At 46.5% G+C, this 15,394-nt stretch overlaps 1 protein-coding gene across 2 annotated transcripts in view; it reads left to right on the top strand.

Moving 5' to 3' along the window:
• Desi1 (desumoylating isopeptidase 1) overlaps positions 1-14,728 on the top strand; it is a 24,419-nt gene extending 9,691 nt beyond the window's left edge. The window contains exons 2-6 of one of the 2 annotated variants that reach the window (XM_028789988.1): positions 2,619-2,640; positions 3,699-3,768; positions 7,517-7,626; positions 8,893-9,015; positions 12,372-14,728. In XM_028789988.1, coding sequence (XP_028645821.1) covers positions 2,619-2,640; positions 3,699-3,768; positions 7,517-7,626; positions 8,893-9,015; positions 12,372-12,465 — 419 coding nt within the window. In that variant the 3' untranslated portion in view covers positions 12,466-14,728. Of the gene's footprint in view, positions 1-2,618; positions 2,641-3,698; positions 3,769-7,516; positions 7,627-8,801; positions 9,016-12,371 lie in introns of both variants that reach the window. The other variant, XM_028789990.1, reaches the window with a different exon arrangement.
• The last annotated feature ends 666 nt before the right edge of the window (positions 14,729-15,394 follow it).

The following is a 15,394-nucleotide window of genomic DNA, read 5'->3' as shown; positions in this document are numbered from 1 at the left end:
CCTCCTGTGTGCTGTGTGAATTGTCTCCTTGCCTGTCCTCCTGTGTGCTGTGTGTATTGTCTCCTTGCCTGTCCTCCTGTGTGCTGTGTGAATTGTCTCTTTGCCTGTCCTCCTGTGTGCTGTGTGTATTGTCTCCTGTAGTTTTATCCTTGACCTCTAATCTGTTCTTTAACTCTTCTCTCCAATTCATCGTCTCTACATCTCTCACAGCATTTTATAGCCCAGGCTGGCCTCAAAGTCATTATGTAGATGAGGATGGCTTTGAACATTTTTTTCCTCCTGCCTCTGCCTCCCAAATGCTGGATTATAAGCATGGTGCCACTACATTATACTCATATTACCACACATCTTTTTTCTTCTTTAAGTTTAAGTTTAGTGTGCATGTAAGTACTATACATGCATGTGGAGGGTCAGAAGACAACTTTCAGGAATTGGTTCTTCTACCACGTGGGACCCAGGCATTGAATCCAGGTCATTAGGCATGGTGTCACATGCCTTTACCTACAGATTCATCCTGCTTGCCATTACCATAGCATCTTTTTAAAGATGAATTTTTACTTATATGTAAGTGGTATGTCTGTGTTGTGGATGTGTACAGGTGCTTGGGGGCCAGAAAAGGGCATTCAGTCCCCTTGAGCTAGAGTTACAGGCGATTCTGAATCCACCCTCCCACCCCCCATCCATGACAGTCTGGGAATCAAACTTGAGTCCTCTAGAAGAGCAGCAAGTGCCAAGTATGGTGGTACACACTTGTAACCCCCATATTGGAGAAGTGGAGCTAGGAGGATTCTTGGGGCTCTCTGACTAGCCAGCCTGCCTGAATCAGGGATGCCAGGCTCGTTAAGAGATGCGGGGCCAAAACAAGATGGAGAGTGATTCAGAAAGATGCCTAAGGTCAACCTCTGGCCTCCACGAGGGAGAGCACAGGCACGCACACACGCTCACGCACACACACACGTGGGAGTCTAAGTTAGGTGTACATGCTTATCTTCTCAGCATCAAGAATCTGAGCTAGGGCCGGGCAGTGGTGGCACACGCCTTTAATCCCAGCACTTGGGAGGCAGAGGCAGGTGGATTTCTGAGTTCGAGGCCAGCCTGGTCTACAGAATGAGTTCCAGGACAGCCAGAGCTACACAGAGAAACCCTGTCTCGGAAAACTAAAAAAAAAAAAAGAAAAGAATCTGAGCTAGGAGGATTGCTTTGTGTTTGAGGCCAGCCTGAGCTATACAGTAAATTACCTCAAACAGAACTGAGCAGGGCTAATGAACTAATGATGTGGCTCAGTGCTAGAGTGTTTGCCTAGCATGCACAAGGCCCTAGAATTGATCTCCAGCCTACAATCAAATAAAAATAGAAGGCCAGTCATTTGTTTGGGCCAGAAGACAGCTCAGTGGGTACAGACACCTGACGGCAAGCTTGATAACCTGAATCTGCTGCCCGGAGCTTACATGTAGAAAGCAGAGGACTGACTCCTGCAAACTGTCCTCTGACCACTATGGAACTGTACGCTCTCTAAATAAATACATGTAAGAATCACTTGTAAGGGCTGGAGAGAGGTTCAGCGGTTAAGAGAACTGGTTATTCTTCCAAAGAACCCAGGCTCAATTTCCAGCACCTACATGGCAGCTCACAACAGTCTGTAATTCCAGTTCCAGGGGATCTGACACCCTCACACAGACATATGTGCAGGTAGAACACCAATGTACATAAAAAATAAAAATAATTTTATTTTTAATAAGTGGGTCTGACTAGAGTACTCTCCTACCCAGGCCAGGCCACCCTGCCTCACCACAGGCCTGCTGGCTGCTCATTGTTCTGTCACCACACCTGCCCTCTGCCCTGCAGAACCTCAGTCTTCACGTTTTTGTGCAGACTGTTCTCTCTGGCAGATACGCCCAGCTTTGCCCCTGCTCGCTCCTTCATTGGTCGAATTGAGGCTCATGAAGGTAGTTCTTTATCTTTATTAACATAGACCGTTTTTTAACCACTGTTTCAGTGCTTATCAGCATGGTGTTTTGGTTAATTATTTATGTGTGTATCTCTTTCTACTTGACTTTGAGCTTCTGAAGGTAGGATAGGCTGTATCTGCATTTTGATACCTAACATTGCTGGTAGGTAAAGGAATAGAATATAGGCCCTGAGTGTAGGTCGGTGGAAGAGCACGTGGTTAGCAATGTTTATGTACCTGGATTCATTCCCCTGGCATCAAATACGCGTGCATTGCCTTTATAAGACACAAAGCATTTAGCTTGGCTCCATTCTTTCTGAAGAATTGCACCTTACTGAAGAAGTGGATAACATCTTCCAGATTTACTCTGGTTTTGCTGTAGATGACACATAGAGGTGGAAAAGACATAGTTGATTTAACCCCAGATGGGAAACAAGAACAGACAAACACAACAGTGTGTTTATGTCACTCTCTGATAAAGCAAATGGCTTCTGAGCTTCCTGAACACAGTGTCACAACTCGAGGGCTGACTGCCATAGAGGAGTTTCTAGAAGGTCCTCCAGGAGGTTTCTCACAGTTGTCTCCTGGTTTGAATGAGTTCTAGATTTACTCAGCCTGAGAAGGCACTCAGTCTTGTCTCAAATGACTAAATCTCTCCTTTTCTCCACAGGGAAACAACTGGAAGGCATCTGGTAAGTGTGGGTCTCCTCACTGACTACTCTGTGAAGCAAAGCAGCTCACTGCCCAGTTCAGTGTCTGCAGCCCCAGGCTCAAAGCCTGGCTCTTTGTTCTCAATTCCCATAGCTTTTTTTTTTTTCTCCCTGTGGGGAGGGGTTAGTTTTCAAACAAGGTTTCTCTGTGTAGCCCTGGCTATCCTGGAACTCACCCTGTTAGACCAGGCTGGCCTAAAACTCACAGAGATCTGTTGCCTCTGCCTCCCAGGTACTGAGTTCTGAATGTTGGTATTAAAGGTATATGCTACTGTCGGCTGGCCCAGTTTTTATTTTTATGTGTATGGATGTATGGGTGTCTTTGTACTCTGTAAGTGCCTGGTGCTCAGGAGGCCAGAAGAGGTTGTCAGATTCCCTGACACTCAAGTTACAGGGAGTTGTGAGCCACCATGTGGGTGCTGGGAATAGAACCCAGGTCCTCTGGAAGAGCAGGCAGTGCTGAGCCATCTCTCAGCCCTGAGGCCAGTCTTTTCTACACAGTGAACTCTGGGGCTGCCAAGGCTATGTAGTAAGACTGTCTGAGAAAGAAAGGGAGGGAAGGAAGGAAGGAAGGAAGGAAGGAAGGAAGGAAGGAAGGAAGGAAGGAAGGAAGGAAGGAAAGAAGGAAGGGAGGAGGAAAATGTTTAGAAAAGTGCTTGTCCTAAGCTTACATACTCTTACCATTATTCCTGAAACAGTAGAGTACGATGATTCAGTGCCATTTTCATCATGTTAGACATTGTATGTCATCTTTAAATGATACTTAAAGGTGTGTGTACGTTCCATGAATGACCTATTCCACTTTTGGACAAGAGACTTGTGCCTCTGTGAATTTGGGTATGAGGGTGGGGACAGGCCCAGATCAGTCATCCCAGATTCAGAGGGACACTGAGACTGTCTTAACTCATGTCTTCATCTGGCTAATAGAAATTGGCTACCATGGTGACATCTTGGGGCAGACATCATTCTCACTGCAGAATGGTACTTGCTTTTTCTTGGAGAGGCTGTATGTTCCTGGCTCATTGTCCTCTCTGTGGCAGGCACACCTCTATAGTTGTACACAAGGATGAGTTCTTCTTCGGCAGCGGCGGTATTTCCAGCTGTACCCCGGTGAGTGTCTCCCCTTACCTGCAGATGTGTAGGGAGTGGGATCTTACTGCTTGAGAAGTTCAGCTTCTAGTGAGTACCTCTGGCCTGTGGCAGTTCCTCGTATTAGCATTTAAGCCAGGTATGGTGCTGCACTACACTTGCCTTTAATCTCAGCACTTGGGAAGCAACAGACAAATCTGTGAGTTGAGGGCTGGCCTGATCTACACAGAACGTTCCAGAACAGCCAGGGCTACATGGTAAAAGACACTTTCAAAAAAAAAAAAAAAAAGTAGGAGAGAGAGAAAAAAAAAAAGACTTAAGCTAAGTAGTTTTGTAATCCTGGTGCCTCCTCCAGAGGCAGGAGGATTGGTAGTCTTTCTTGGCTACCTATTGAGTTCAAGGCTAGCCTGAGTTACATGAGACGCTCTGTAAAAAGGAGTAGTGCGATGGCTCAGAGATGGCTGGGCAGGGCGGGACACTTGCACCTGACACCCGAGCTCCCTCTCAGGAACATACACAGCAGAAGGAGAGAGCCATCCCTTAACTCTTCCTCTGACAGGTGCTCACGGTGATGCTCATGCTCATAGCATACAGTGTAGTGAAACCTACAAACAGGACTTACAGTCAAGAACCCTAGCTGCGCTGCCCAGGTTTGATTCTCAGCATCCACGTAGCAGCCAACAACCATCTGTGACTCTAGTTCCAGTGCCCTCCTCAGGCACTGCATGCAGGTAGTGCAGAGACATACACATGCAAGAAAAACACATAAAAATAAATATTAAACTAAATATATATATACAGCCAGGGGGTGCTAGTGCACACCTTTAATCTCAGCACTTTAATTCCACAGAGGCAGAGGCAAGCAGATCTCTGTGAGTTCAAGCTCAGCCTGCTCTACAGAGCTAGTTCCAAGACAGCCAAGGCTACACAGAGAACCTTGTTTCTTTGGTGTGTATACATATATACATATACATATATGTATATGTATATATGTATATATATATATTCATAATTAAAAAAAAAAAACAGAACTGGTGAGATGAGATAATTCAGCAGGTACAAGTTACTTGCCATCCACCAAGTGTGATGACCTGAATTTGATCCCTTCAAACCAGATAGTGACTTTTATAAGTTATTCTCTGGCCACTTTGCATGCATACATATATACATTCACATAAATAAATAATGTTTAAGCAAATGTTAAGCCAAAGAAAGAAAAGCGGCCTTAGAATGCTTTCAGTAGTTGGAGGTGTGTCTCAGTGAACACTGGCCTGGCATGAAAGCCCTGTATTCCCTCCTCAGCACCCGGGGGTAGGGAGAGCAGGAGAGTGACAGGAGAAGAATCCTCAGTCATGACACCCTTACCAGCTAACCCACTCATTTGTCCTCCTCCAGTCAGCCCACTCCTGTGGCTCAGGTGACCTTTCTGATTCTAATACCCGTGTCCTTTTCAGAGTATTTCTCTCAGAGCCGTCTCAGGATTGTCATGGGTTGTACTGAAGCAAAGACCAGCAAAAAGCAAAATGTGTTCATTTTGATATCATAAGTAGAAAGTCTTTCTTACTTTTCACTGACTGTCCCCTTCATTAAGCCTAGTCACTTCTCTTTGTGCTCACTTTTGAAGTTGAAAGGTCTCGTGGCTGAGGCTGGCCTCGACCGTTGTGCAGCTGAGAGCCTGGAGCCTCCTGATGCTCATTGTCTTTACCTTCCGGGCTCTGGGCTCACAGATGTGTTCAAACCCAAAAAGCCTGGTCAGTTCTTAAGTCAGTCTATCTCTCTTCATCTTTTCCCATTTCCCAAGAGCTTTCACTGCAGTCCTGAGCACTTCCTATCTGGGCTGGACCTATGAAACTTGCCTGATCTCCCTCTGTCTTCCATGTTGGAGACAGAATTTTTTTTTTTTAAGATGGAATCTCTGAGATCGCCCTGCCTCTCCCTCCCAATTAAAGATATGCACCACCACGCTTGCATCCAACTTACCATGTAGCCATGGGTGACTGTGAGCTTCTGATTCTTCCCTCTTCATGACCGTAGTGCTGGGACTATGTAGCCCTGGCTATTCTGAAACTCTAGGTAGACCAGGCTAGCTTTGAACTCACAAAGATCTACCAGCTTCTGTCTCCTGAGTGCTAGGACTAAAGGTATGTACCACTGTTCCCTACATGATGAGTTTTAGATGCTGGGGTTTTTTGTTGTTGTTTTGTTTTTAAGGAATTTCAATTTTCAAAGTATTCCCAGTTTAACTGCCAGAGGTTCCACAAGGGTCTCCATGACCCCTCTGATTTGTCTCTGGATCCTTCTCTAGCCATCCTCTTCAGACCTCTGCCCTCTTCCTGCTTGACCATTTAAACCAAGACTCCAGCCTCAGGATAGCTCTCTAATCCTTCTATTGGATGTGCCTCTCTGTCCTTCAGGTCTGAGTGGGTGTCAGTTCCCTCAGTCAGATCTCAGCCTGGCCCTCCCCTGTCACAGGGACCAACAAATGACATTCTGCGTTTTTCCGGCACGGCCCTTATCTCCGCTTGTCGTGATCCACTGGAGTACACAATTTTTACCTGCCTTCCCTAATAAACTTAAGTTTCATGAGGACAGACATCTCGCATCTTGTATACGTTATACTCCCATTGTCTAGCTTAGATGTAGCGTGTAAGTTCTCAATACGTGTTTGTCATGTGGGTGAACAATAGGAGTTGCAACAGTGACCTCTTGTTCTTAGGGACATTAGGTAATTTTCCTCTGGTATCAAAGTTATCATAATTACTGCTTCTGCTCACCATGCCTTCCCCAAAGCCTAGAACAATGTCCACCTCAAGGGAAGTGCTTGGGGCCGTCAATCGATGGCTTTCCCAGGCACGTGTTCTGGAGTGTTCTGCTTTTCCAGAGTCTTCTGCTTTCCCAGGTCTACCTTCCTTGATGTCCTATTGCTTGCCCTTTGGCTCTTGTTCCCACTGCTTTACTCTCCTGTTGCAGCCCAGCTGTCATGTCCTGCCCTTGTGATCATCTACTGGGGACAAAAGAAGACCAAAGGTTCTAGGTTTCTGTCTTTTTGTTGTTTGTATTTTTCATGATAGGGTTTCTCTGTGTAGCCCTGGCTGTCCTGGAGCTCACAGTGTAGACCAGGCTGGCCTCAAACTCACAGAGATCAGGCTGCCTCTGCTCCAGAGTGCTGGGATTAAAGGCATGTGTTGCCACACTCAGCTAGAGTTCTGTCTGTTTTTTTTTAACCAGAGAGTGAATGGATAGTGCAGAGACATGCACAGGAATCAGCTTCCAGGCCCCACAAGCAGCCAGAAGCCCAATTTTTCACTGTGTAATCTTGATACAAACAGGAAATAGCCCTCTTCCTGTGACAAGAATGTTCCAGCAGTTAAAGATGAAGCTGATGGGATAGTTTTTTGTAGTTTTATGAAGGAAGTCACAATAAAAAAATGTTTTCAAGCCTGCAGCAGTGGTACAGACCTGTAATCCCAGCACTTGGGATGTACTGGCAGGTGGAGCTGTTCAAGGCCAGCCAGGGCTGTATAGTAAAAACCTGTCTAAAAATAATCTAACAGATGGGAAACATAGCCTTCTGCTCACAAGATCCCTTAGTAAAATAAAAAATTAAAATGTTAACAGGATGTTGGGGTCTCAGCAATCAAGCACTTGCCTAGTGTGCTTAAGGCCCTGGGTTTCATCCTCAGAACAGCCAAGAAAAAGAAAAAAAAAAAAAAAAAAAACAATCAGTAGAGACAGTGACTTAGTGACTTTCTTGGGTTGACTCTTTCAGGGAGGGACATTGCTTGGGCCCCCAGACTCTGTGGTTGATGTGGGGAACACAGAAGTCACAGAAGAAATCTTTCTGGAATACCTGTCCTCCCTGGGGGAGTCTCTGTTCCGGTGAGTAAGGACAGGGTGGTGACTGCTTTTGTGCTCCACTAGACAGTCAAACCCTGGAAGGCCGGGCCAGCTTGGCCATCCCGGACCCTCAGCTCCAGCCTCATTGCTCTTTACTCTCGTTAAAAGAGAAAGTTACTATGCTATAGAAAGAGCCCAAGTCTCTTCAACAGCCAGCATTATATCTCAGCATGCTGTCTGCTGAAGCCTCAAAGAGAGAGAGGCTCCTCAATCCTTCTGATTAGAATCAGTGAATGGTGTCCACCACCACCTCTGGCCAAGTGTTTTTCCTAATAGAAAACAGGGTTTGTGGTAGGAATGAGATGAAATACCAACTTACATTAATTGATATTGAGAAACTGAAGTCAGGCTGAGGATGTAGTTCAATTGATAGAATGCTTTTCCCATCATGCACAAAGCCTTGTGTTCAATGCCCCCACACCACAGAAACCTAAACTGGTATGTTGGCACATGCTTTTAATCCCTGCACTCCAGAAGTGGAGGCAGGAACATTAGAAGTTTGAGGCCACCCCTGACTACATTTGGAATGAAAGGCCTACCTGAGCTATAGAGACTCTGTCTCAACAGAAGAAAAAAGTCAAAGACTGGCAAGATGACTCATGGGGTACAGGCATTGCCATAGGTGCAGCAGCCTGAGTGTGAGCCCCAAAGCCCACACTGGAGAGAGGACCTGCTCGCTCTCACACATTGTCCCTGACTGTATTCATGTTTACACACACACACACAATAGATGTTTAAAAAAAGATCGAGGAGGGGCTCGAGGGATGGCTTAGAGAATAAGAACATCTCTTGAGAGATTCTTAGAAGATAAAGTCCGGGGTTCCCAGGACACACATGGAGACTCACAACAGCCTGTAACTCCAGTAACAGGACTTACAGTCTTCTGGCCTTCACAGTCTATAGACACAAACATGGTAAACATACATTCATACATATACATAAAATAAGTAAATAATTTTTTAAAAAAAACTAGACAATTTTATTAAGAGATCACCTCTAATCCTAGTTCTGGTGTGAGTGTAAAGATTCTGGAACTGTGTAGAAGCCATGTGTTTCTGGTTCATCTTTCCCTTGTAAGTCACTGCTCGGAAGTCCAGGTCTGCAGATCGCAGTCCTTCTGCAAGGTTTGAGAGGACTGGTCGTAGTCCTCACATAAGGCTCTGCCTACTTGCCCACTCCACAGTCAATCGCTCCACACAGATGCTGCCAGCCTTCTCACCTGCTCTCCAAACCTCTCTCCATGTACAGAGGAGAAGCCTACAACCTCTTTGAACACAACTGTAACACCTTTAGCAATGAAGTGGCGCAGTTCCTGACTGGGCGGAAGATCCCTTCTTACATCACCGACTTGCCCTCAGAAGTTCTCTCCACGTGAGTGTGACCACTCTTTCTACCCCTGCAAACTCTGAAGAACCCCCATCTGAGGCAGTCATGAGAATCAGACCGGCCTCAGCTCCCTAATAGACTTCCTGGGAAGAGCCTGGGCTGTGTGAGACCCTGTCTCAGAAAGAAAAGGAAAGACAGGAAACCCTCAAACTTAGTGCCCCTTCCCTAGGGCAGCCGAATCCTCCCAACCAATAGGACCTGTCTGGTGGCAAGTTCCACCACAGAAGGTCACCATTGTTCCCACTACCAGCGCACTAGTCTGACCTTCGGCCTCCTTGGAGCTATGTTTACGTGCCACCACAGAGTTTAGAAACCCACTTGACATAGCTTTGATATTTACATGAAACCCCAGTGTCTTATACACAAAGCCATTTCCCAAGAGTGCTTATCTATAATTCAGGCTTCGGTAGGTGGCAGAATCCGGAGTAACAGGACAGCCCAGTTCCAAACTGTGGCTTGTCTCAGTCATCCACACCCTGAGCTCTGATACCCTCAAGAGACTAGATTCTGCTTGTCCTTGGATTCACAATGCTCGGAAAGCCCTTAGCAGAAGTTTCCTCTGCCCCTGATGGGGTCCTTGGGAAGGGCCTGTGGGCCATCACCCAGATGACATCTCATGAAAGAGCACATACTCCCTTTTCTGATTGTATCAAGCTGCCTCTGCTTGCTCTAGGACTTGTGTTACCTCTGGTTTCTCCTGAATTGGGTGGGGTCCTGACCAACAGGGATAAACTCCCTGGCAGATAAACTCCTCAGTTCAAAAAAAACAAAAACAAACTATGTAGAAAACAGTAGGGCTGCTGAGGAACCCAAGTCTCCCAGGCCTCAGACTGTCTTCTACCTGATAGATGTCCAAAACCGCATGGCCCTGCCTCCAGATCTAGGTCCTGAGACTCTGAGCGAAGTGGAGTAGCCAAAGGCTTTTGCTGTTAGTGGGTGGGGTCCCTGGGCTTGTCTGAGTGGGAGTTGATTTAACACTTGGAACAGTTTACAAGTACTTGTTTTTAGGGATGGTTTAAATATGGCAGTATCTGCTAGGCACAGTGGTGTACGCTTAGAATACTAGCACTTGTGAGGCTAAGACAAACAGCATCACAGGGATTTGAGACTTGTCTGAGCTACATAGTGAGTTTGAGGCTAGGCTGGGCTACATATTCAGTAAGAAAAGGGGGCTGGGGGTGGGTAACAGCCTCTGAGGATAAAGCCTGTGTGCATAGTGTGTCGTGAGCCACTTCATCTTTCATGGGCACTTACTTTTTGAAACAGGATTTCACTATGTAACTGGACTAACCTAGAACTCACTACATAGACTATATTGGCCTCAGATGCACAGAGATCTGTATGCACAGCCTAGTGAGTACTGGGATTAAGACCTTAATCACCATGCCCAGCGTGAGACCACACCCAGCATGAGACCATGCCCAGCGTGAGACCAATCTGAGGGTACAGTAATCTTGAGTTCTCCAGACCCCATTTTTACAGTGCTTTTCCAGCCAATCATCATTACAGAAACAAACCAAGTGCCCTCCAGAAATTGACATCAACACTTAGAGTAACTGGTCATGCGAAGTTCACATGACCAGTTAGTTACTCTGAATAGAACAGTTTGTTTTCTGGAAGAATCTTAAGTTTGAAATATGCTCACTCCCAGCTTATCATCTGATTCCTTCTGCTTTTTGCCTCAGTTTCTTTCTCTCTCCTCAGCTTGTATTGTCTTCAAAAGAATTTATAGAAAGAAGCTGGGTGTTTTAGTACATGCCTGAAATCCCAGCACTTGGGAAGACAGGAGGATCAGTAATTAGGGCTAGCCTAGTCTACATGAGTCGTGTCTTAAACCTATCCCTTCTGTAGCCTGGTCTACAGAGTGAGTTCCAGGACAGCCAGAACTACACAGAGAAACCCTGGGGGGGGGGGGGGGGGGAACTATCCCTTCAACAAAGGATACAAGTACATCAATACAGAAAGTTCCAGTGCCCTGTGGGCAGCCAGTCTGTTCCATGACAGCTCAGCAGGCCTTGTAGGATCAGTAATAAGATGGTAGGGCCACACAGAAAAGGGGGCCTGGGAGTAAATCCATAAGACAAGCTATTTGGAAGATTGTTAGTGAGCTTTCTGCTCCTGGAGCAGAGGTGAGATACTCAGTTTATAAAGAAGAAGACTTTACATTGGCATGCTGCCTTGCCGGAAGTTTCAGTCCATGGTCATCTGACACTGTTACCTTTGAGCTTGTGATAAAGAAAGTCACCATGGTGGGAGCACATGGTAGAGCAGAGCTGCTTCCTTGTGGTGGCCAGGAAGCAAGAGAAGGGAGAAGGTTCCATTGTCTCCTTCAAGGGCATGTTGCCAATGACCTAACAGGACCCACCTCTTAAATGTTCCACAGCTGAGAACCAGTATTAACACATGGATCTAGGTTGGGGAACACTTAGCAAACCTAACGAAAACTGTAGTAGTAGATGTTGATTAGCCAGAGACCCACAACAGGCCAAGTAAGAAACTGGAGAATGAATCCTCAGCCTTAAATGGAACAGGGGCCATAGAAAGAGCTTAAGAGCCAGAGGCAGTGGATGGCTTACAAGGAAGCAGTGTCTTCTGGATACAGCAAGGCAGCGGAACATAGGAACTCACAGCAGTGACTGCGTGCACGAGACTTGGGCAGACCCAAGCCAGACCCAAGCCCAGTGTGGACAGGGGAGTTGGACCTAAAATCCCACCTCTGCCTGTTAACTGCTGGGAGAGGGAAGGTCAGTCTTCTCCAAGAGTGTAACTCCTGATATGTCTGTCATGCTCCAGTGGAAAGCCACACATCCAAGAATGTTTGGTCAGTACAGAGTGGCCTTAATGGGGGGAGAAGGTAGGCACACAAGGAGGGTAGGTAGGGAGGTGGGGGGATCTCAGAAGAGTTTGAGAGGGAGGGTTAGTAGGATCAAAACACATTGTATGAAATACTCAAAGACCATATATTTCATATATATATATATATATATATATATATATATGTATGTATATGTATATATATATATATATATATGTGTGTGTATGTATGTATGTATGTACACAAACACTAATATACTAATATATTTATAAAAATAATCTCCACGCATGGTGGTACAAGCCTTTAATTCCAGCACTTGGAAAGCAGAGAGGTAGGCAGATTTCTGTGCATTCAAGTCTAGCCTGGTCTACATAGTGAGTTCTAGAATATCCAAGACTGTGAAGAGAGACTCTCAAAAAAGAAAGCCAGTGTGGATGGTACTGCCGTGACCCGCATCCGTGGCTCCCATTCTGTCTGTGGGGAGGCTGCACTCCGAGCCTCCCAGCTCATGTCTGTTTCTCCACAGGCCCTTTGGACAAGCACTTCGGCCCTTCCTGGACTCCATCCAGATCCAGCCTCCAGGAGGGAACTCTGTGGGCAGACCCAATGGCCAAAGCTAACAGGACTGCACGGGACCGCCCTCCTCTCCAGGGCTTTTCCTTTTTAAACAAAACAAACCCTACCAGATTTCTATTTTATAATTTTACATCAGAGCTAACAGGGACGGCTTTTTAAATTTCCCAGGGAAGGAGCTCATCGGGTGCATGTAGGACAGTGCTCCTGAGAGAACAAATGCCGTCCCTTCTAATAGTATTATACTAATTTATTAAGGCTGTCTTGTCTGTGAGTTCACTTTTGACGCTGTTGCCTAAGCGTCCTCTACACTGGAGAGAGAGGGTGCTTGCTTAAAGAGAAAGCAAGAGTCACAGTCTGGGAGAAGCCCATCTTGGACCCTCTTTCCAGAGAACACCCACATTCCACCCAGGTTGCCACACCTGTGGGACCCAGGTGAGTTTTATGCTGTCCGCTCCCCTGGGGCAGTCACCCTCTAGCAGTAACTGAACCAAAGGACTTGGAGGACACGGGGGCCAGCTGTAGGCTTCTAACTCAACCTAAGTGAACTCTTTAACCACACGTTTGCCCCCTCCTCCCGAGACAAGGCCACCTGTCACAGCCGGAGCAGCCGGAGCATCAGGATCAAAGGAGACTGGCAGCAGGGGTGAGGCCAGAGAAAACAGGAGAAAGCCATTCCTCCTCCTGTCTGAGTGCCAATCCTCGATGCCCGCCCCTAAGCTGCTCTTCTTCAGCATAGCTTGACCTGTCACCTTTAATAAAGGTCTAGGCTCCAGCAGCAGAGACACAGGCCTTCTGTCTGAGAGTAATTCCGTCAGTTATTTATAGTCAACAGAGCCAGCCACTCAAACCAGTATGGATTCGTCAGCTAGATACTAGGGGGACATGATTGTTCTCCTGAATCATGTCTCTGATATAGAAAGAATACCATAATGATGTAGATTCATGGTGGGAAGAAAATTTACAGTTCTCCCCAGTAGGAACTTTTACACTATCCCTAATGTGTCTTGAATAGACATTTATCTCCATTGTCATTCTGACCTTACGGGGTGCGGTTGGGGTGAGAATGGGCGTTTTCCTAATGATATGCTGCTAAGATTTCATAGGCAAGAATAGCCTAGAAGTCTATGACCTAGACTCTAGATTCCAGAGGGACCTTAAGGTCCCCTTCCTTGGTGTCAGCCTTCTACTAGCTCATATAGGGGACTGGATATGGAGAAGGGAACTCAGAGCAGGCACCTGAGACTTGGATCCACAACCTTGGGGAGTCCCCCACCATGGTTTCCTGCCACTTCTGAAACTTGAGCCCAATGTTTCCTTCTAGGGCAGGACTTTCCTCCCTGAAAAGATCCTATTGGCTCACACTTGCCCGTACCCTGCTGTCTTTGCCACTAGCCATAGCAGTAGGCATCATAGAGATCTCTGCCTCAGAGCTGACCTGTTGCCTGACCAGAGCTATGTCCACCTAGGATGTCAGGTGATGTTTTGGAAATTGAAGGTCACAGTCAAATGGATCTCAAGACTCAACAGTGTGCAGGCTTGTGTGGCTGTCACAGGGATTGTTTAGTGTTGGTCTGTTTTGCAGAATGTGGCTTAGAAGGTTGAGTGTTCGAAGCTTGGTGTCTGGGAAGGTAGAGGTTGCTGGAAGCCATCAGTTTTTCATTTGCCTGGCCCCATCTGGTAGCATCTCTGCCCAGAGCTCTCTCCTCTGTCCTCAGGGTACTCTCACATGGCCATTCTCTGGTTTCCTCCTCATAGCAGTAACACAATAACCATGATATTCTGAGAAGTTTGCTTGAGGATTTTAGTCACTTAATTGCTTGAATTGTCTCCTGTCATGTCTAGCAGCCATCCATGCCAATGCCTGTGGCATGGCTAGCAGAGAGATAGGAAGACTGGACAGTCTCTCTGATCTCAGCTGGAAGGCAAGCTCTCCTTCCCCTGTGCAAGTCCCACTGTCACCAGAATCCCAGACCAGGAACCCAACGTCCCACCTTTACATTTCTCTGTCCCAGTATCTCAGGAGCCCTGTTCATGACCAGGCAACTCCACCTGGGCATGTACAAGCGAGCTGAGAGGAAGAACAATTGTGTGGCTCATGTCACATAATAGACACCCCTGTCCACTGGTTAGTTGGTCAAGGGATAAGGGAATGGAGGCATGAGACCATCATCCTCTCCTAGACTGGTGTGTTTCTTTGAGATTCCTCCATGACTTCCTTGAAGTCAGACTAATTATGTCTAATACGGAGGTGTTTGCTGGTTTTCATTGGTGTTTTTTTCTAATACAATAAATTCATTTCTGCCTGCTGCTGTGCTGAGTTGCTTGAATCCTGGCAGGAAGCATCCCCAGGCTTCCCTATTTGTCTCCCTCTGAGGGTAACTGTGCTGCCTTTGCTTAGTTGATAGGCTTGTGGATGAGTGATGAGCAAGGGTAGTAAGGAAAGGTGCATGGTTTTCACCATTGGTCTATAAAGATAGAGAAAAGGCCCAAAGGGAATACTTCTATACTGGGCAGAAGGCAGGAGGATTGCCATGAGGTTGAAGCTACCTTTAGGCATCCATGCGTGTTGCCCCAGTTTGGCTTGCAACTGGTAATAGGATAGCTTCACATTCTAAAATGTTCCTCCAGGATCATTAGGACCATTAGGAGATGTAAGAGTTTCCACCCTGAAGGGAGACCAAGCAATGTCTAGACCCCTCCTTATAAGGTCCCAATGACAAACCAAAATTCCCTTCCACCAAAGCTCATCCTGGAGATTGAGTTTATTATTAGGCTGCTCCTAGAGCCATAGGTGTTCCAGAAAGGAGTGTGATAGCCCTAAGCAGCCATACCACCAGCAAGCATGATGGCTTTTCCGTCACAGCATAGATGGAGAGCCCCCCTTTAATCCTTCCCAGACTACGTACTCTCAAGACCCCAAGGTCACACACAATGAGAGCAGAATTCCATACAGCTAGCTGGGAAGAGCAAATA

This window comes from Grammomys surdaster, unplaced genomic scaffold (assembly GCF_004785775.1).
Source record: "Grammomys surdaster isolate TR1022 unplaced genomic scaffold, NIH_TR_1.0 125852, whole genome shotgun sequence".
Taxonomy (NCBI): Eukaryota; Metazoa; Chordata; class Mammalia; order Rodentia; family Muridae; genus Grammomys; species Grammomys surdaster.
The sequence above is the reverse complement of the archived record's forward strand: the minus strand, read 5'-3'. Positions and strand labels throughout refer to the sequence as shown.